Source organism: Brienomyrus brachyistius, chromosome 12, assembly GCF_023856365.1.
Source record: "Brienomyrus brachyistius isolate T26 chromosome 12, BBRACH_0.4, whole genome shotgun sequence".
Classification (NCBI taxonomy): Eukaryota; Metazoa; Chordata; class Actinopteri; order Osteoglossiformes; family Mormyridae; genus Brienomyrus; species Brienomyrus brachyistius.
Window position 1 is genome coordinate 22,622,739 of NC_064544.1, and position 20,797 is coordinate 22,643,535.

At 42.2% G+C, this 20,797-nt stretch overlaps 1 protein-coding gene across 20 annotated transcripts; it reads left to right on the top strand.

The window, feature by feature from the left end:
• Window positions 1-1,078: 1,078 nt before the first annotated feature.
• On the top strand, window positions 1,079-17,024 carry LOC125704589 (E3 ubiquitin-protein ligase TRIM39-like). Of its 20 annotated transcripts, XM_048970353.1 has the most exons (18): window positions 1,087-1,337; window positions 1,693-1,803; window positions 2,250-2,318; window positions 2,417-2,485; window positions 2,950-3,018; window positions 3,114-3,182; window positions 4,020-4,088; window positions 4,184-4,252; window positions 5,091-5,159; window positions 5,255-5,323; window positions 6,163-6,231; window positions 6,327-6,395; window positions 7,234-7,302; window positions 8,459-8,527; window positions 8,720-8,770; window positions 14,828-14,854; window positions 15,224-15,277; window positions 15,530-17,024. In XM_048970353.1, the coding sequence occupies exons 1-18, from the start codon at window positions 1,211-1,213 to the stop codon at window positions 16,054-16,056; spliced, it is 1,725 nt and encodes a 574-aa protein (XP_048826310.1). In that variant the 5' UTR covers window positions 1,087-1,210; the 3' UTR covers window positions 16,057-17,024. The 20 variants fall into 20 exon arrangements, with proteins under 20 accessions (XP_048826330.1, XP_048826318.1, XP_048826329.1 ...); XM_048970361.1 differs by lacking the exons at window positions 2,950-3,018; window positions 3,114-3,182 and having other exon boundaries at window positions 1,080-1,337; XM_048970358.1 differs by lacking the exons at window positions 4,184-4,252; window positions 5,091-5,159 and having other exon boundaries at window positions 1,086-1,337.
• The last annotated feature ends 3,773 nt before the right edge of the window (window positions 17,025-20,797 follow it).

Genomic DNA, 20,797 nt, shown 5'->3' on the forward strand with positions numbered 1-20,797 from the left:
GGGTGCAGGCCTGGCCACCAGGCGCTCGCCATCGAGCCCCACCCCCAGGCCTGGCTCCAGGGGGGGGCCCCGGTGACCCGCGTCCGGGCAAGGGAAACCGTGGTTCTAAAATTTTCTTCATCATGAGGGGTCTTTTGAGCCGCACTTCGTCTGGTTCCTCACCCAGGACCTGTTTGCCTTGGCATAAAGCCCCAGACAACATAGCTCCTGGGATCATTGTAACACGCAAACCCCTCCACCACGATAAGGTGTCGGCTCCAGGAGAGGTTAATGAAAAATAAAATTACAAATTTTTTTTTTTGTATTTCAGTTTTTAATTAAAAATTTTTTTTTAATGAAAAATAAAATTTTAAATTAAAACTGAAATACAAAAAATGCTATAACCATTGCTTCAAAACTAGCCAAAATGCAATAAAAACAAATGTGAAATACTTCCCATTACTAGTTTTTAACACTATTTACAGCAGAATGTGTCATGTCTGGCCACATCAGGAGTGAAGCAGTGCCAGATACTCGAATTACTTAATCTGAAACTAAAACATACAAAAATAAATAAAAATATTTTTAAATAAAAACTAATAAAAATGAATGATCCCATACTAAAAACTAGGCTGGATTTCAAATGAAAATAATATGAAATAAAAACTAACTAAAAAAAAATTTAACTATGAAAACACTGCATCATATATAACAGTAGGCTGTAGATGAACTGGAATAAAATAAACATCTTTACTTAAAACATCTGTGATACCCAGTTCATAGCAGAAGTGATAGATGAGTATGGTAATATATCTAAATAAACAGTGTTGAAAAACTGGTTAAATGTAAATGTAGTACATATAAATATGCTTATTTACACCAATATTTATGTATTTAGACAATAATTACATAACTTCAGCATGTAAATGTTGATTCCAAAGCAATCAATCAGTCACACCTTTGGTATTCTTTTGCCTTTCAGTTTTTGTACTATTCAGAGTTTAGCAGGGCAGAGCAGTGGCTCAGTGCCTTACTGTACAGTATTGTGCTGTAGCGTCCAGACTTGTGGATTTGATTCTGACGCAGCCTCACGGGGTGTTGACTTTGCAAGGGGTGTTTGAATGAGTTTCCTCCCCAAGGCTTCCTGTTATATTAATTCATGTCACTAAGCTGCCCATAGTGTGTGGGTGAGTCATTGATTTATCTGTTCTCACTTCTTCCTGGAGCAGCGATGGATGGCCGGTATACGAACATCGAGATGAATTTCGCAAATGATCATTTGCAAAAGTGCAGCATGTCGTGTGAACAAAAAACAGAATACAGTCATGTTGGAGAATTGTGTACCCAGCCAGGCTTTGGTGAGTGTAACTCTGGTGTTGTTATATCTTCTAGGAGCTCAGATGTATTTTGTTACACAGATTACCAGCTAAAATTATAGTTAGTGTGGCATTTACCGGAGATTCAACCGACACTGAAAATCGACTAAACTGTCGACTAACAATCGACTAAAATATCTCAGTCTCTAATGATCAATCTCTTGCTGAAGGTGAACTCATCATCGTGAACCACTGATCACTGAATGTTATCATATGAATATAAATCTGAGAAAAACTTTCAAGATATATGCAAGAATCATTTGTTAGCCAGAAAAATTACTAATAATAATTAATGGGATTGCATGGAGAGGCAATAACCATTTTTTAAAACTCTCAGAGCCACAAAGCACTTCTGGGAGAGAGTCTCTGTACAGAAGGACAATGGTGGTGTTCATCTCTCTGTGGATCATCACACTGATCATTCTTGGTGCTGTACTCAGTGTCTCATGTAAGTAGTGTTTGCAAAAAGTTTTACAATGTGAACACTGGCAAAACTATACTTCAATGGGCTATATGTGTAGAGTAAATTTTTATTTTCAAAAAAGAATTTTCATATGTAAATCTGTAAATCTCTGTTACAACTCAAATCTATCCATTACACGACTGCAATTTTATATGTATAATATAAAATTAAATGCATAATACAAAACTGTATAATACAATAAATAACAATGAGTAAATCATATATACCAAAGTGCAACTGTTCCATGGATGTGATATTTATAATTTTTGTGTGTGTACTTGCCTGGTGATGCACTGTATGGTATACCCTGGAGGTTCACCGAAAGGAGGGTTTGGATAAATCGTGATAAATATTAGCTTGACAGAACTTGGAAGAAGACAGCCTCACATATTCTGAGAACTTACTGTTAACTTTTCCTTTGGCTCTTCTAGTTCTACCAGGATCTGGCCTGCAGAATGAGATGACAGACTTACAAAGGATGACATCAAGCAGTATCTTGGGTGAATGTCACTAATTCCACTATATTTTCCATAATCATACAGGATTGGTACTTTACACCTACTGTCAGTGTTTATCTGTATGAATGCTTTTCTGTCAGAAATACAAGCACGCTTGGAAGACAAGAACAAGCAGCTGGAGACTAAGAATAGAGAAAACTCAAATCTGAGTGAGTGTTTAACAGGCTGTCCGTACATTTTCCACTAATCAGTCTTGAGACGCATTTTCCTTGTGTTGAAATCCATTTTATAATAACAGTCTGGCAGTGGTGGACTGTGATTTTTAAAATGGATGAAAGCAGACTGTGGACTGTTGGCAGTATGACCACAAAAAAGTCTTTCTTTCTCATGTTAGCAGATAAACTTCTTATATTTAAATTTTGTTCTCCTTCATCAAAGTACTTCTTTCGAATGAAGTCAACATTAGCTACACTACCTGCCAAGTTGCTTCAAAACCTCTAGTTCAGCTTGAAAACACAAATAGCTTAGTTAGCATACAAGTCAGTATTTTGTGAAACATAATTCCTGTTCTGAAATCCATGATGTTCAAACAGTGTCACAGTGATTTGAAGTCCGAATCTCTTTAGTGCGCCTCCCACAAATATCACAGCTAATTTTTACTTTGGTCATCTAGTCCAAGAGAAATCTGGCCTGCAGAATCAGCTGAAGGAGCTACAAATGAGGACCTCAAACAATATCTCTGGTGAGTGTCACTCAGTTCACTATCTTTCATTTACTAACCAAACAGTACTCAACACCTGCTCTCAGTATTTACCCATCTCAGTACTTGCCTATCAGGACTGCAGGTACAACTGGAAGACAAGAACAAGCAGCTGGAGACTAAGAACAGAGAAAACTCAAATCTGAGTGAGTGTTTAACAGGCTGTCCGTATATCCCTCCATCCATCCATGTTCCAAACCGCTTATCCTACTGGGTTGAGGAGGGTCCGGAGCCTATCCGGGAAGCAACGGGCATGAGGCAGAGAACAACACAGGATGGGGGGCCAGCCCATCGCAGGGCACATTCATACACCATTCACTCACGCATGCACTCCTACGGACAATTTAAAAACTCCAATTAGCCTCAGCATGTTTTTGGACTGTGGGGGGAAACCGGAGTACCTGGAGGAAACCCCACGACGATATGGGGAGAACATGCAAACTCCGTACACATGTGACCCAGGTGGAGACTCAAACCCGGGTCTTGTAGGTGTGAGGCAACAGCGCTAACCACTGCACCACCATGCTGCCCCCGCTGTCCATACATTTTCCACTAATCAGTCTTGAGAAGCATTTTCCTTGTATTGAAATCCATTTTATAATAACAGAGTCTGACAGTGGTGGACTGTGATTTTTAAAATGGATGAAAGCAGACTGTGGACTGTTGGCAATATGACCACAAAAGGTCTTTCTTTCTCATTTTAGCAGATAAACTCCTTATATTTAAATTTTGTTCTCCTTCGTCAAAGTACTTCTTTCGAATGAAGTCCACATTAGCTACACTACCTGCCAAGTTGCTTCAAAACCTCTAGTTCAGCTTGAAAACACAAACAGCTTAGTTAGCATACAAGTCAATATTTTGTGAAACATATTTCCTGTTCTGAAATCCATGATGTTCAAACAGTGTCACAGTGATTTGAAGTCCGAATCTCTTTAGTGCGCCACCCACAAATATCACAGCTAATTATTTCTTTGGTCATCTAGTCCAAGAAAGATCTGGCCTGCAGATTCAGCTGAAGGAGATACAAATGAAGACCTCGAGCAATATCTCTGGTGAGTATCACTTAGTTCACTATCTTTCACTTACTAACCAAACAGTACTCAACACCTGCTCTCAGTCTTTACCCATCTCAGTACTTGTCTATCAGGACTGCAGGTACAACTGGAAGACAAGAACAAGCAGCTGGAGACTAAGAACAGAGAAAACTCAAATCTGAGTGAGTGTTTAACAGGCTGTCCGTATATCCATCCATCCATCCATGTTCCAAACCGCTTGTCCTACTGGGTTGAGGGGGGTCCGGAGCCTATCCGGGAAACAACGGGCACGAGGCAGAGAACGACACAGGATGGGGGGCCAGCCCATCGCAGGGCACAGTCATACACCATTCACTCACGCATGCACTCCTACGGACAATTTAACAACTCCAATTAGCCTCAGCATGTTTTTGGACTGTGGGGGGAAACCGGAGTACCTGGAGGAAACCCCACGACGACATGGGGAGAACATGCAAACTCCGTACAAATGTGACACAGGTGGAGACTCAAATCCGGTTCCTAGTGGTGTGAGGCAACAGTGCTAACCACTGCACCACTATGCTGCCCCCGGTGTCCATACATTTTCCACTAATCGGTCTTGAGAAGCATTTTCCTTGTATTGAAATCCATTTTATAATAACAGAGTCAGACAGTGGTGGACTGTGATTTTAAAAATGGATGAAAGCAGACTGTGGACTGTTGGCAGTATGACCACAAAAAAGTCTTTCTTTCTCATTTTAGCAGATAAACTCCTTATATTTTAATTTTGTTCTCCTTCGTCAAAGTACTTCTTTCGAATGAAGTCAACATTAGCTACACTACCTGCCAAGTTGCTTCAAAACCTCTAGTTCAGCTTGAAAACACAAACAGCTTAGTTAGCATACAAGTCAATATTTTGTGAAACATATTTCCTGTTCTGAAATCCATGATGTTCAAACAGTGTCACAGTGATTTGAAGTCCGAATCTCTTTAGTGCACCTTCCACAAATATCACAGCTAATTTTTACTTTGGTCATCTAGTCCAAGAGAAATCTGGCCTGCAGAATCAGCTGAAGGAGCTACAAATGAGGACCTCAAACAATATCTCTGGTGAGTGTTACTGAGTTCACTATCTTTCATTTACTAACCAAACAGTACTCAACACCTGCTCTCAGTATTTACCCATCTCAGTACTTGCCTATCAGGACTGCAGGTACAACTGGAAGACAAGAACAAGCAGCTGGAGACTAAGAACAGAGAAAACTCAAATCTGAGTGAGTGTTTAACAGGCTGTCCGTATATCCATCCATCCATCCATCCATGTTCCAAACCGCTTACCCTACTGGGTTGAGGAGTGTCCGGAGCCTATCCGGGAAGCAACGGCACGAGGCAGAGAACAACCCAGGATGGGGGGCCAGCCCATCGCAGGGCACAGTCATACACCATTCACTCACGCATGCACTCCTACGGACAATTTAACAACTCCAATTAGCCTCAGCATGTTTTTGGACTGTGGGGGGAAACCGGAGTACCTGGAGGAAACCCCACGACGACATGGGGAGAACATGCAAACTCCGTACAAATGTGACCCAGGTGGAGACTCAAATCCGGTTCCTAGAGGTGTGAGGCAACAGTGCTAACCACTGCACCACCATGCTGCCCCCGCTGTCTATACATTTTCCACTAATCAGTCTTGAGAAGCATTTTCCTTGTATTGAAATCCATTTTATAATAACAGTCTGACAGTGGTGGACTGTGATTTTTAAAATGGATGAAAGCAGACTGTGGACTGTTGGCAGTATGACCACAAAAAAGTCTTTCTTTCTCATGTTAGCAGATAAACTCCTTATATTTAAATTTTGTTCTCCTTCATCAAAGTACTTCTTTAGAATGAAGTCCACATTAGCTACACTACCTGCCAAGTTGCTTCAAAACCTCTAGTTCAGCTTGAAAACACAAACACCTTAGTTAGCATTCAAGTCAATATTTTGTGAAACATATTTCCTGTTCTGAAATCCATGATGTTCAAACAGTGTCACAGTGATTTGAAGTCCGAATCTCTTTAGTGCGCCTTCCACAAATATCACAGCTAATTATTTCTTTGGTCATCTAGTCCAAGAAAGATCTGGCCTGCAGATTCAGCTGAAGGAGATACAAATGAAGACCTTGAGCAATATCTCTGGTGAGTGTCACTGAGTTCACTATCTTTCACTTACTAACCAAACAGTACTCAACACCTGCTCTCAGTATTTACCCATCTCAGTACTTGTCTATCAGGACTGCAGGTACAACTGGAAGACAAGAACAAGCAGCTGGAGACTAAGAACAGAGAAAACTCAAATCTGAGTGAGTGTTTAACAGGCTGTCCGTATATCCATCCATCCATCCATGTTCCAAACCACTTATCCTACTGGGTTGAGGGGGGTCCGGAGCCTATCCGGGAAACAACGGGCACGAGGCAGAGAACGACACAGGATGGGGGGCCAGCCCATCGCAGGGCACTGTCATACACCATTCACTCACGCATGCACTCCTACGGACAATTTAACAACTCCAATTAGCCTCAGCATGTTTTTGGACTGTGGGGGGAAACCGGAGTACCTGGAGGAAACCCCACGACGACATGGGGAGAACATGCAAACTCCGTACAAATGTGACCCAGGTGGAGACTCAAATCCGGTTCCTAGAGGTGTGAGGCAACAGTGCTAACCACTGCACCACTATGCTGCCCCCGCTGTCCATACATTTTCCACTAATCGGTCTTGAGAAGCATTTTCCTTGTATTGAAATCCATTTTTTAATAACAGAGTCAGACAGTGGTGGACTGTGATTTTAAAAATGGATGAAAGCAGACTGTGGACTGTTGGCAGTATGACCACAAAAAGGTCTTTCTTTCTCATTTTAGCAGATAAACTCCTTATATTTAAATTTTGTTCTCCTTCGTCAAAGTACTTCTTTCGAATGAAGTCAACATTAGGTACACTACCTGCCAAGTTGCTTCAAAACCTCTAGTTCAGCTTGAAAACACAAATAGCTTAGTTAGCATACAAGTCAGTATTTTGTGAAACATAATTCCTGTTCTGAAATCCATGATGTTCAAACAGTGTCACAGTGATTTGAAGTCCGAATCTCTTTAGTGCGCCTCCCACAAATATCACAGCTAATTTCTACTTTGGTCATCTAGTCCAAGAGAAATCTGGCCTGCAGAATCAGCTGAAGGAGCTACAAATGAGGACCTCAAACAATATCTCTGGTGAGTGTTACTGAGTTCACTATCTTTCATTTACTAACCAAACAGTACTCAACACCTGCTCTCAGTATTTACCCATCTCAGTACTTGTCTATCAGGACTGCAGGTACAACTGGAAGACAAGAACAAGCAGCTGGAGACTAAGAACAGAGAAAACTCAAATCTGAGTGAGTGTTTAATAGGCTGTCCGTATATCCATCCATGATCCAAACCGCTTATCCTACTGGGTTGAGGGGGCTCCGGAGCCTATCCCGGAAGCAACGGGCACGAGGCAGGGAACAACACAGGATGGGGGGCCAGCCCATCGCAGGGCACACTCATACACCATTCACTCACGCATGCACTCCTATGGGCAATTTAGCAACTCCAATTAGCCTCAGCATGTTTTTGGACTGTGGGGGCAAACCGGAGTACCTGGAAAAAACCCCACGACGACATGGGGAGAACATGCAAACTCCGTACAAATGTGACCCAGGTGGAGACTCAAACCCGGTTCTTGGAGGTGTGAGGCAACAGTGCTAACCACTGCACCACCATGCTGTCCCCGCTGTCCATACATTTTCCACTAATCAGTCTTGAGACGCATTTTCCTTGTGTTGAAATCCATGTTATAATAACAGTCTGACAGTGGTGGACAGTGATTTTTAAAATGGATGAAAACAGACTGTGGACTGTTGGCAGTATGACCACAAAAAGGTCTTTATTTTTCATTTCAGCAGATAAACTCCTTATATGTAAATTTTGTTCTCCTTCATCAAAGTACTTCTTTCGAATGAAGTCAACATTAGGTACACTACCTGCCAAGTTCCTTCAAAACCTCTAGTTCAGCTTGAAAACACAAACAGCTTAGTTAGCATACAAGTCAATATTTTGTGAAACATATTTCCTGTTCTGAAATCCATGATGTTTAAACAGTGTCACAGTGATTTGAAGTCCGAATCTCTTTAGTGCGCCTTCCACAAATATCACAGCTAATTATTTCTTTGGTCATCTAGTCCAAGAAAGATCTGGCCTGCAGATTCAGCTGAAGGAGCTACAAATGAAGACCTCGAGCAATATCTCCGGTGAGTGTCACTGAGTTCACTATCTTTCACTTACGAATCAAACAGTACTCAACACTTGCTCTCAGTATTTACCCATCTCAGTACTTGTCTATCAGGACTGCAGGTACAACTGGAAGACAAGAACAAGCAGCTGGAGATTAAGAACAGAGTAATCTCAAAACTGAGTGAGTATGTTATTAAATATCAATATTTTCAAGTGCTTCAATCAATGCAACCCAAACACAAACATTTTTGAACCATTTTCACTGTGCTGAAACAATGTATTATAGAAACTGTTTCAGACTGATCTGTATGAGGAATCTCTTTTCAATGAGCCTCTGAAACATGTTATTGCTACTTTTTATTTGATTTTACAGTCCTACAGAAGTTTGACTTGCAGAATGAGGTTCGGGAGCTACAGACCATTGGTGAGTGATGCATACATTCTCCCATTTCTTCGCTGTTTGTTTTAAGCTTCCATTATGATTACATAAAAATGAATCATGTCTGGTCATATGACAGCTATATTGCCAGAATTTTGAACACCCTATATTTTATCATTTTTGGGTAAACTCTGGCTAAGCAGTACAGTCAATGTAAATACCCTGTCAGAACTATTTAAAGAAGGTGGAAGATAAAGGGAGTGACATGAATGAATTGAAAGTGATGACATGGTCTGTACAATTACCTGACCTTAACCTCATTGCGCTGATTTGAGGTGGAATGGAAAGAAAGGTCAATGCAGTGAGTTACGTGATGCTCACCACTGATGGCTGCCTTGCTCTGCACTTACAGGCATCCCTTTCACCCTTTTCCCCCCATCCATAGTGCCTTAGCCACTTCCATGTCAGTAAATTAGCTCAGATTTGCTGGACCATCTGGTTGTCCCTCCTGATGGCTGCTAGTCAGCGCCGACCTCATCTGCTCTTTGCAGTCCGGAGAACAATTCGCCGTGCTTTGATGGCGATGTAAGTGAGGACGCCCTTGCCTGGCTCCTTTACATGAGGAGATGAAAAACGTCGGGCAATGCTTTACATTAACTGTACCTTCATAAAGCATTCATTATGCATTAATAGAACATTCAGTGCTCTGTCATAATACATTCATATGCATGTTTTTAGTGTATATTAAGGCTGTTAAGGTATGTTAGGATATTAAGGTATACTTACATGCTTCTTTTGAATGCTCTATAAATGCATTATGTAGGGGCACTGAATGTTTGATGAATGCATTATAAAGGCATCATGAAGGTGCAGTTAAGGTAAAGCGTTACTAAACGTTGTATCCGAGCAGGTAAACTCACTAGGTGTCTTACTCCTGCAATACTATTTGGAGCTTGAAGTTGACTTGAATGCACCTCAGTAAAGGCTGAAACCAATCAGCACTCCAAGGAGCTGGCTGATTTTAATAAGGGACTGCTTTCTCTGGACAACAGAATAACAGATTAAAGACAGAAGCTGTCGCCTTGGCCCGAAATTAATTGGTGTTAAGCTTGGTTGCGAAGCTGTAGCCTACTATTTTCCCTCATCTCTCTGATTTTCACCCAGTCATTGACCTTACTCACAGGCTGTACGGTATATCAGAAAACTCTTCTCGTCCCCCTCTCATCCTTATGCACTTCATGGACTTTTGTGACCAATGGACAGTGATTTGCGAAGCCCACAAAATCCAAGACCTCAACTTTGAAGGCGGGAGAATCTTCTTTTTTTTTTACACGACTTTAGCGCTAAAACAGCTGTTGCTGGGAAAGTGATAAATGCCCCAATCAGGACAACAAAGGAGTTGGAGTTTCTCTTTTTTTGATCTTTCCCGTGCACCTGAAGCTCTCCTTTGAAAGTCTGCATATTTAGTATATTAATCCTGAGGATCCAAAAACCGCCATGGATCATTTCCAATCTCTTGAGACTGTCCCTACTTGATTCTTTTGATCTGCACCGAGTTTGCCGGTAATTTCTTGCAGGTTACTGTGATTACCATGGGCTCTGTGCTTTGTACTGCCCTGTTGTGTGATGCTTTTGACTTTCAGCTTATTTTTGTCCTGGAGTGTCATTTTTCAGAATAATATAAATAGTCCTAAAAATTCCATTCATCAGCCAACGCAATTTAAATTTATTTGCAGACTGTACCCCACTCCCAGGAACCGCTATCTCATGGGATGAGAGTCAGACCTTCTTTGTCATCTCTGGCCCCTTAAAGCCTCTGGTACCTTTCTTCATATGTTCTGGGACTCTCCTCCTGTTGTTGCTCTTTGGTATCATGTGACCAGATCTCTCTAATCTCTAATCTATTCCTCTGTCCCCTGCAGTCCTTCTTCTTCATCTGGACTTCTCTTCTCTTTCCCTTTCTCACTCCCAGCAGAAGCTTCTGACGTTTGCCTCCTTGGCAGTTATCCTAAGTTGTTATTAGCCTCCTGTTGGAAATCTTCTGACCGTGCAATTCCCTCTGTCTGGAAGTCTACCTTCTTTAATTTGACACTCCTTGAATATTCTGCAGCCTGGATGAATAATCCTTTCAGCAAAGTGAATGTCCAGTTATTTGATGCTTTCTGCCACTGATGTATAGAGAGCTTTACTCCCCCTGGGTTCCTCTGAAGCACATAAACATCTTTTTTGTCATGTTGATGCTGAGAATCATATTGTGGACCTTGCATCACTCCAGCAGCTCTCTGACCTCCTTTCTCTCCCACTTTTGAGGCTGATCATGGTGGCGTCATCTGCCAACTTCGTTGTCCTTTATTGCCAATTCGCTATTTCTTATTCCTTTTGTGTGTGGCACTGATAGTGCATAAACTATATTAGTAAAAAAAACATCCATCAATCCATTGGCTTATTCAGGGCCAGAGCACAGGGGCAGTCTGAGCAGAGATGCCCAGACCTCCCTCTCCCCAGCCATCTCCTCCACCTTCTCCAGGGGTATAATCAGATATGATCTCCAGTGTGTTGGATCTGCCTCATGGTGTTAATCATGACATGACCAAAGTGCCTTCCTAGGGTGCATCCTATACCAGATATATCAGATACCCGAACCACATCAGCTGGCTCTTTTCGACACAGAGGGGCAGCAGCAGAGCTTTGAGCCCTTCCGGTTCTCTGAGCTCCTCACCCTATCCCAAAGGCTGAAGCCAAACATCTGCAAAGGATTCCCATTTCTGCTGCTTGCATCCAGGATCTCATTCTTTCGGTCACAACCCAGAGCTTGTGACTATAGGTGAGAGTTAGAAGACTGATCGGCCAGTAAATCCAAAGCTTTGCATTTTGACTCTGTGCTCTCTTCACCATGACAGACCACTACAATATCTGCATAATTTCTGATGCTGCACTGATCCACCTGTCAATCTCCTGCTTCAGTTCTCTCTCACTTGAGAACAAGATCCCAAGATACTTACACTCCTCTACTTGAGGCAATAACTCATCCCCAACCTGGAGGGGCCAATCTACCCTTCTAGAAATTCTGAATAGACTTGATTAGAAAGGGCAGCCCTGGCAAAGTCCACCACCCTCTGGGAATGAGTCTGACTTACTGCTGGTCATGTGAAACAAGCTCACATTCACTCCAGTTATGCAGGGACCTAATGGCCCGGCACCCACAATTCCCAAAGGAGGACCCCCAAGGGACAAGCGCATATGCCTTTTCCAAGTCCACAAAACACATGTAGCCTGGTTGGACAAACTCCCATGAACTCTCCAGTATCCTTGTAAGGGTAAAAAGCTGGTTAAGAGTCCCACAACCACAATGAACTCCACATTGCTTCTTCTGGATCCAAGGTTTAACCAATGGATGTGCCCATCTCTCCAATACTGTGGCATAGACCTTTCTAGGGAAGCTGAGGAGTGTGATCTCCCAGAAGTTGGAACACATCCTCTGGTCTTCATCCTCCGGACCACCACCCCAGTCTGCCAGTCTAGCCTTCACATAAATAGTATGGACAAAGCCCAGCTCCTCCCCTCCTAAGTCACCTGACAGTTTTCCAGAATTTCTTCAAGGTCAACAAAAAGTAATTTTCCATGACATCATCAAACTCCTCCCACTCCTGAGTTTTTGTTTATTCAACTGCTAAAGCTGCACTCTGCTGGGCCTGCTGGTGCCTGTTAATTTACTGCCTCCAAAGTCCCATGTGCTCGCTAAGTTCCCTTTACTGCTGGCGTCCACCACCAGGTTCGGTGGTTGCTGCTGTAACAGGTACCAACACTTATGGCCACAGTTTTGCACAACCACCTCAGCAATGGAGGCCCTGAACATTGTCTATTCTGGTTCAGTGTCTCCAGTCTCCCTTGGAATGCAAGAGTAGTTCTGCTGAAGGTGTGATCTGAAGATCTCCCAGACACGGGTCTCTATCAAATTCTCCCAATACATGCTTACTATGTATTTAGGTCTGCCAGGTCTGTCCAACATTTTCGCCCACCAGCTAATGAAACACACCACCTAGTGGTCATTAGTTGACAGCTCAGGTCCTTTCTTCACTCCAGAGTCCAAGAGATATAGTTTCAGAACCAATGATATTTCAAGCTGCGTCCTAGGGTGTTATGGTGGCAGATGATGTTCATTATGGACACACAATAATTACCACCGAACAGAGCACTGCTCAGGTTCAGATTGGGCAAGCCGATCCTCCAAAATCACACCCTTCCAGGTTTCACTATCATTACCCATCTGAGCATTAAAGACCCCAAATACAACAATGGTGTCCAAGGCAGGGGTACCTTCTAGCACTGCGCCGAGGGTCTTCAAGAAGGCCAGATACATAAGCACATAGAACAGTCAAAGCCCATCCCCTGACCTGAAGTTGTAGGGAGGTTACCCTCTTATTAACTCCAATGTATAATTACTAATCTTATCCTATGAGTAAACCCATTCTTGGCTGACACCTCTCACCCAGGGCAACTCCAGAGTGGAACAGAGTTTGGCCCATATCCAGGAGTTTGGATCTTGAGCCGCCTCTGTACCTTAAGATATCTCTCAACCACATGCACTCGTTCAGGTTCTGTTCTCACCGGAGGCCTTATGGTCCATACCTAACTATGGTTATAGTTTCGGTAGCCAGGGATCACTCCACTATGACTCCTGCCTTCAGCTGTCGCCTGATCCACATTGCAATGGACCCTTATGGCTCCTCCTGCAAGTGGTGGGGCCACATGACAATGATCCCATGTATGATTATTTTGAATTGCACTTATTCTGACCCCCCACCTATAGGACCAGTTTATTGTGAGTCCCTACCAGGGGTGTAAGTGACAATCCTTCTTCTTCTTTATGCCACTAATGGGGCAGGTGTTCAGCAAATAGTCTGACGCGACAAAAAGTTCCAGAACTCAAAATCGTCATTTAAAAAACATTTACTAATAAAATATATCAAAAGGAAACATTTACAAAACAAAACATTTAAGATGTTTATACTTCCACTAATTAATTTGTTAAGTTTAATCGTAGTCAGTAGGAAAACATGTATATCATGTGACATATTGCGTGCCGTTACGCAAGTGCTTTCCACCTAGTGGTTAAACTAACAAATGCACTCCACAATAATGAACTAAACAATACTGTTTCACATATTCTAATGAATAACATAATAATTTAAACAATGAACAAAAACCTATTTTTCCCATATGGCTCTTACATGGGGAAAACAGCTTCTAGGATCACTGAGACACAAAAACACCTCCACGATGATTAGGTGGCGATTCATAGAGGGTACATGACCTCAAAATGGCAACAAAAATGTTTTAGTGGCAATATGAATGTTGCCGATTCAACTACATGATACAATGAAGATTTAAACAGGTATCATTGTGTTTGATTAACTTATAAAAGTATAATTTAAATAAGGGTCAGTGAAAATCATAATAAAACAGTAACAAATATAGTGATAAATAGAATCTATTAAAGATTCAAGATTTGGAGCATTATTGAAATGTGCACAGAACACAATGTTCAAAATAGTATTAAATTTGGTAATCCTTCACTTAAAGCCATCATCTATAATGCATTATAGATACCTTCATCGTGCATTATAATGTCTTGTATAACAATTAACAAAGAATTACAGCATCTTCCATTGACAGTCATGAGGCATTATACTGTTCATTATAATACTTCATAAGCTCCAGTGAAACTGTCATCTAAAATTCACTATAGATACCTTCATAATGAGTGAATGAGTGAATGTTACATTTCTATAGCGCTTTACAAAACCAATGGGAGCCATTTCATTCAGCACCACTGTGTAGCTGACACCTATAATGATGTAGCACCCACCTGAATGATGTGACAGCAGCCATTCGGTGCCAGCATGCATCCCACACAGTAACAAAGGTGGTGAAGGGGCAGGAGAGAATTCACCAGCTAGATATAGGTTATGATTAGGAGGCCAGATTTTATAGGGCCACAGTGGGCAATTTTAGCCAGGACATAAGGAAATGCATTATAGTGGATGGAATAAGGATTAAGGATGCAAATACATTTTATTTACACAAGATGTTTTATTTCAGCTGAAGATGGATTTGCCAAATGGACAAGTAAGTTTTTCAATATTCAAATGTTATCTTAATGTAACTCATTATTGGTTTTCACTCACTTGAAAGCCACTTTCTATATTTTTGTTTTCAGTGTTATTAAATTAACCTTCTGACTTGTCAGATGGATGAAGGTTTTCTTTTTCTGTCTCTCAAAATATACTGCCAGCATTTTTCTGCTGAGAGTATCAAAAGAAAGTAGACGGTATAGACTTGTTTAAATGAATTTATATAAATTATTTATTAAATAACTGTCCCAACATTACTATATTAGGAAAAAGGAGGGAATCATATATGAAAAGACGTTGCACATTTAATAATTTTGAACGAGAGTGAGCCTGCAATCTGACGTCATTAATGGAATCTGTTTAGATAAACAAGGAATTGTCCGACAAGAAGTGTGGAAGTGGATCCGTAAAGCAGCAGGTAGGACTGAGTTGATTCAGGGTTTTTTTTAGGTAATTAATATTTATATTAGAAAAATAAGTCAGAAAATTTTGTAAATGTATGAATGTATTATTTAATTGAGATGCTTCGACAGCTAAATTTGTTCAATCAGCTTTAAAGCATAAAGGAATCATTCGTAGATGTACCATACTGTACTGTCTACTGTGTCCTCTCTGTTGCAGGGTGATCTATGAAGGAACCTAAAGTAACACTTATATTTATTATTTGCAGCTAATGTCATTCTGGACCCCAGAACAGCACATCGTAATCTTACTGTTTCTGAGGACGGCAAACAAGTGACATTCAGTGGTGGCCTCCTACCTGACAGCCCATTGAGGTTCAGTAATTGGTACGGGATCCAGGGAAAAGAGAGTTTCTCTTCAGGGAGACATTACTATGAGGTTCAGGTTGGGACAAGGGGATGCTTTTCAGTTGGATTTGTGAAAGAGTCTGTTGAAAAGATGAAGTATACTGTAACTTCAGAGAGTGGCTTCCTGATGTTCATACTCGAGAAGAATGTGTACAAAGTTTCAACAACCCCCCCCACCTCCCTCTCTCTGAACGAGCCCCCTAACAATGTGGGGGTGTATGTGGACTATGACAAGGGGCAGGTTTCCTTTTACAATGTGGGCACCAGGTCCCATATCTACTCTTTTACTGGTTACAACTTCAGTGAGAAACTCTATCCAGCTGTTAACTCCTGTAACAGTATGACATCAGGTCCCCTGATCATTTCTCCTGTCAGTCACACAGCCTGATCTGAAACAGCAGTTTACACACAGACAAGGATTAATAACTGTCCATTTGATATAATATTGGGCTTATTTTTTTCTGTGATATTTGTTTTTCTAAATGTTTTGCCAGTGCCAACAGCATTAACTGAACTGAGAGATTATAATGATTGCATACAGTACATACTATCTCTACTTGAATCTACCAAAGATCACCTGCCTGTTAATAGTGATCGGGTAATTTTAGTGGATGCAGATATTTAATGATTTTAAATACAATTACAGGCTGCTTGCACATTTCTTTGAACTATCAGTTTTTTGCAGTAATTCTGTATGTCTGCTGTTAAAAAATTATTTCCTTGGTTTGTTACCTCGTCTCATTTTATACTAAATGCAAGTTTGTTTACTTATAATTTTTTAAGTCTAACTTATTGAAGAGTACCAGCTTTTTTGATACCAGCATTATTGTGGTACCTTTACCTTTCTTACAGATTATTCTGGTATAAGGACCAAAGACTAACCTATGTTTTAGCATTATTTTGTCAGGAAGTATGTCATGGCTCAGTTTCATCACCTGATGGCAGCAGAGAGTTCACTCCAGCAGAACACAGTGTCAATGTGTAATTCCTGATGCTTGCTTGCCATTAATTATCCAACCTTTAAATACAGGCTTATCCATCTGTGGTGTATTGAATCTTGACATGTTAATTTCTGTATTTTGTATTATTATGTTCACTAGACCTATACATGTGGTTTTGGGATCTGCCCGTCACATTGTAGGGGTGTAACAATGCACTGTGGCATGAAATCATTCATTTATTAACATTAATTCAAAGAGGCGTAATAGGCATAACTTGAGTTTTGCTTTGAGATTTTATTTTTGAATTGTGCACTGGAGTCTGCAGAATAAAGAAAAAACTGTAAGCAAAAAGAAATGGTTTGGAAACTGTTTTTTTTAAGCACATGTATTTGAATAAAGAACTATGAGATCTTAATATATTTTCAGTCTTATTTTGTTTGAGCCATGAGCCCTGAATCATCTGTCAAACCAAATTGTGAATAGACTATCGTTACACCCCTATGGCACAGACACTTATTTCTTTTAGTGTCTTATTACCATTTTGTCATTTTGAGACAAATTGCAGCAAAAGTGAAGCAGCAGCACTAGATGGCAGCAAAGGAAGGAAAGGACAGCTCTAGAAGACTCTTGAACTTTTGCACACAGTAACTTTAAAAGTATTTCATGGATCTTTTTCAAGAAACATTGTATAAATGATGATCAGTGATCGGGGGGCGGCATGGTGGTGCAGTGGTTAGCACTGTCGCCTCACACCTCTGGGACCCGGGTTCGAGTCTCCGCCTGGGTCACATGTGTGCGGAGTTTGCATGTTGTCGTCGTGGGGTTTCCTCCGGGTACTCCGGTTTTCCCCCACAGTCCAAAAACATGCTGAGGCTAATTGGAGTTGCTGAATTGCCCATAGGTGTGCATGTGTGAGTGCATGGTGTGTGAGTGTGCCCTGCGATGGGCTGGCCCCCCATCCTGGGTTGTTCCCTGCCTCGTGCCCATTGATTCCGGGATAGGCTCCGGACCCCCCGCGACCCAATAGGATAAGTGGTTTGGAAAATGGATGGATGGATGGATGATCAGTGATCAATTTCATTTTGAGACAAATTGCACAAGAATTAGAGCAGTGTCACTTAGTAGTGGCACATGAAAGGGCAAATACAGATCTGGTGAACATGATGACACAGACACAAAGTTGGGCTTTTAATGAAGATTATTTGGAGAGGGGAGACAGTGTGTGGGGGGGGGGTCTACAGATTGTAGTGGTTGGGGGATGTACTGTAGGAGGATTAGGGATGAGATGGGGAGGGGGTTTTACATCTAAGGAGGGAACAACTTCAAGGCAGCCAAAGGGCAAACAGAAAAGGACTTTATTATTATAAACAAAGTTAAACAAAACAAAGGACCATGAGAGGTACAACCTAGAAACTAATGACACCTAAGGGGGAGGCCTGACCAAATCAGGGAATATTCACATAGGGAACAGTGCAGAGAATGACAGAGCTGGGAGATGGGAAGTGCGGGCACGTATACACAGGGAATAGGATTGGCAGATGAGCCACAGGTGTGACGGAGCAAGACATGATAAGGAGATGAGACCACAGGAAAACCAAGAGGAACTAGACATCTGAACAAGTCTGAGTTATACCTGGTGATTGTTTGCCATTAATTATCCTCCTTTTAAAAATAGGCTTATCCAACTGTGGTATATTCAGTCTGGATGTGCTAACTTCTGTATTCTATGTACAGTAATTATTGATATTTTCCATATTTCTGATGGGGAACACATATGGCTTTGTGTCTTTTGGCACAGACATTTATCTCTTCAGGGTGATAACTTAAGAATAGATCATTTTTGACATGTGAGGTGCTGTGTGGTGCTGCTCCAATTTTGGTGTGACTTGTCCTAAAATTCAATCAGTTCCAAAATTTGATAAAATGTTGATGATCTGAGACCAATTTCATTTTTAGACACATCACACCAAAATTGAAGAAGTTTCACTTAGCGGTATCAAATGAAAGGGCAAGAACAGATTCAGATCAGGTGAACCTGATTATCCAGGTCCGGCGCTGGAGAAAGAGCACTTCCGGGGGTTCAGCCATAGTCCTGCCTGCTGGATTGTGGAGAACACAGTCCTTACAGTAGGTTCCAGATTACCCCAGCAAAGTCAGGAGCGTGGACCAGGAGATCGTCAACGTAGACGATGCACTTTGTTTATGGGACGTGGGAGAGGATTCTCCTCATGAGCCTCTTCTAGGCGTTACACAGGCTGAACAGTATTAAATGAAAGTGCCTTAATCTCTGCCCGATGGAGAATGTTGTCTTGGGGCGAGCTCCCAGGGCCAGTTTTACTTGCCAGTAGCCAGTCTGGAGGTCCATGGTGCTGAACCACGTCAACCCAGCAATGTAGTTCAGTGCATCATCGATGCGTGGCTTCAGTCTTTCTTCATCACCACGTTCAGCCATTGATAGTCGACGCAGAACTGCCATATTCCATCCTTATTGGACTGCTAGGGCCACCCCTAGGCTGTTGGACAGTTCTATGACTCCTGCCACTGCTATCTCTCTGATCCTCTGCTCCGTCGTTTGTCACTTCGCCAGGGGCAGTGTGTGAGGACACAGACGAATGGGCGGGGCAACCCCCTGTGGTGCTGCACCAGGGAAGTGGGATGGCAATCTCTGTCTCTGGTGGCAAAGATGCCCTGGAATGAGTCCAGTAAAGCTTGGAGCTCGTTCTACAGTTCTGGCATCAGGTCCCACCTGCTACGCTACCACACATCCTGTACAGCTTGCACCGTCTTCAGAGACACCCCCGCTGCAATTTTCCGTGATTGGGGCAGGGCTTGGGGCTGTGTTGGTAATGTTCTTCCCCAGGTGCTGCAGGCCACCCCCTCTCCACAGCAAGTGGTCTTCCTCAGTCTCCGCCAGCGGCAGCCACTGCCATGCTGAAGGGGCACCACGTCTGCGCTGAGGTGGAGAGCTGCCCCTGGCATGTCAGTGGTGACCCCTAGTCAAGTCAGCAGGTCCAGCCCAATGATGCAGGGGCCGCCGATATTGACAAGCCAGACACCTTGCATTAATTAATCTTTGCAGACTCCGGCCAGCTGTACAGGCAACCGCCTCTTCCCTCTTATGGCCTTACGCCTCTTACGCTCACCAACGTTAACTGGATGATTGGTGCGGCTCCAGTGGTACCTGGTAGCATGGGCTGGATTAGGGTGATGGTGGATCCCGTGTCCACCAGGGCTCAGCAGGGTGTTTTCGCTACCAGGCTGTCAGGGTCAGCTCCTGTTGTCTCAGTCTTTTGTGTCCCTTCCCCGTTTGGCCAGCAGGTGTCGCTGGCTATCCTGTCCCTCCTGTCAGTCTTTGTGATTTCCCTGTTATCTATCAGCCGCATGAGTCAATGTATTAAGCATGCAGCTACCTACAAATCCCTTTTGTTGTGTGTTCGAATTATGCCTCCTCTGTTTTTGTATTATGTTTTATTGTATGAGTTTTCCTGTGTCTTCTGATTTGTATTTGGTTTTGGTTAAATTCTTTGTGCCCGTGCTTGTCTGTTATTCCCCCAGTGTTAGATTCTGTTTTTCTGGTTTCTTGGTTAGTTCTTGGATCCCCCATTTAGTTCCTTTTGAGTTAGTTAGTTAGTTTAACCTGTTTTCCCAACCCTTGTTAGTTAATCGCACCTGCCCCTTGTCTGTCTTATCACCCCTCTGTATTTAAGTCCCTGCCTCTCTTTAGTTTGCTAGTGGTTTGTTGAATATCTGATGTTCGTGATAGTTGATGTCAGTTAAGTTTGTGAATATTCTGTTTCTAGCTTGTCTGCCTCAACCCTTTTGTAGATTTAGTCTTTGTTTATCCCCTTTTGTTTTTGAACCCTCGTGATCCTTTTGTTCTTAGTGTTTCTGTTTTGTTTAATAAACCCCTTTCTGGTGAGCCGCGAGTGGGTCGTCCACATTTCTGTTCCGACCTGCACTATACCTCGTCCTTGCACGAGATCTGTCTGGAACTGGCAGTTGATGTGCAGAGCCGTGGCCTGACCAAACTAGTTCCCTCTAGGTGGAGCTGTTGGGGTTTAACTGGCAGGTGATCAGCTTGATGTTGCCGCTAATTTCCATTAAAGTATTTAACGTAAGATAACGTGCAGTTACATGATAATCCATGATTAGATATGGCAATAGTGACAACCAGGGGGTTGAGTACAG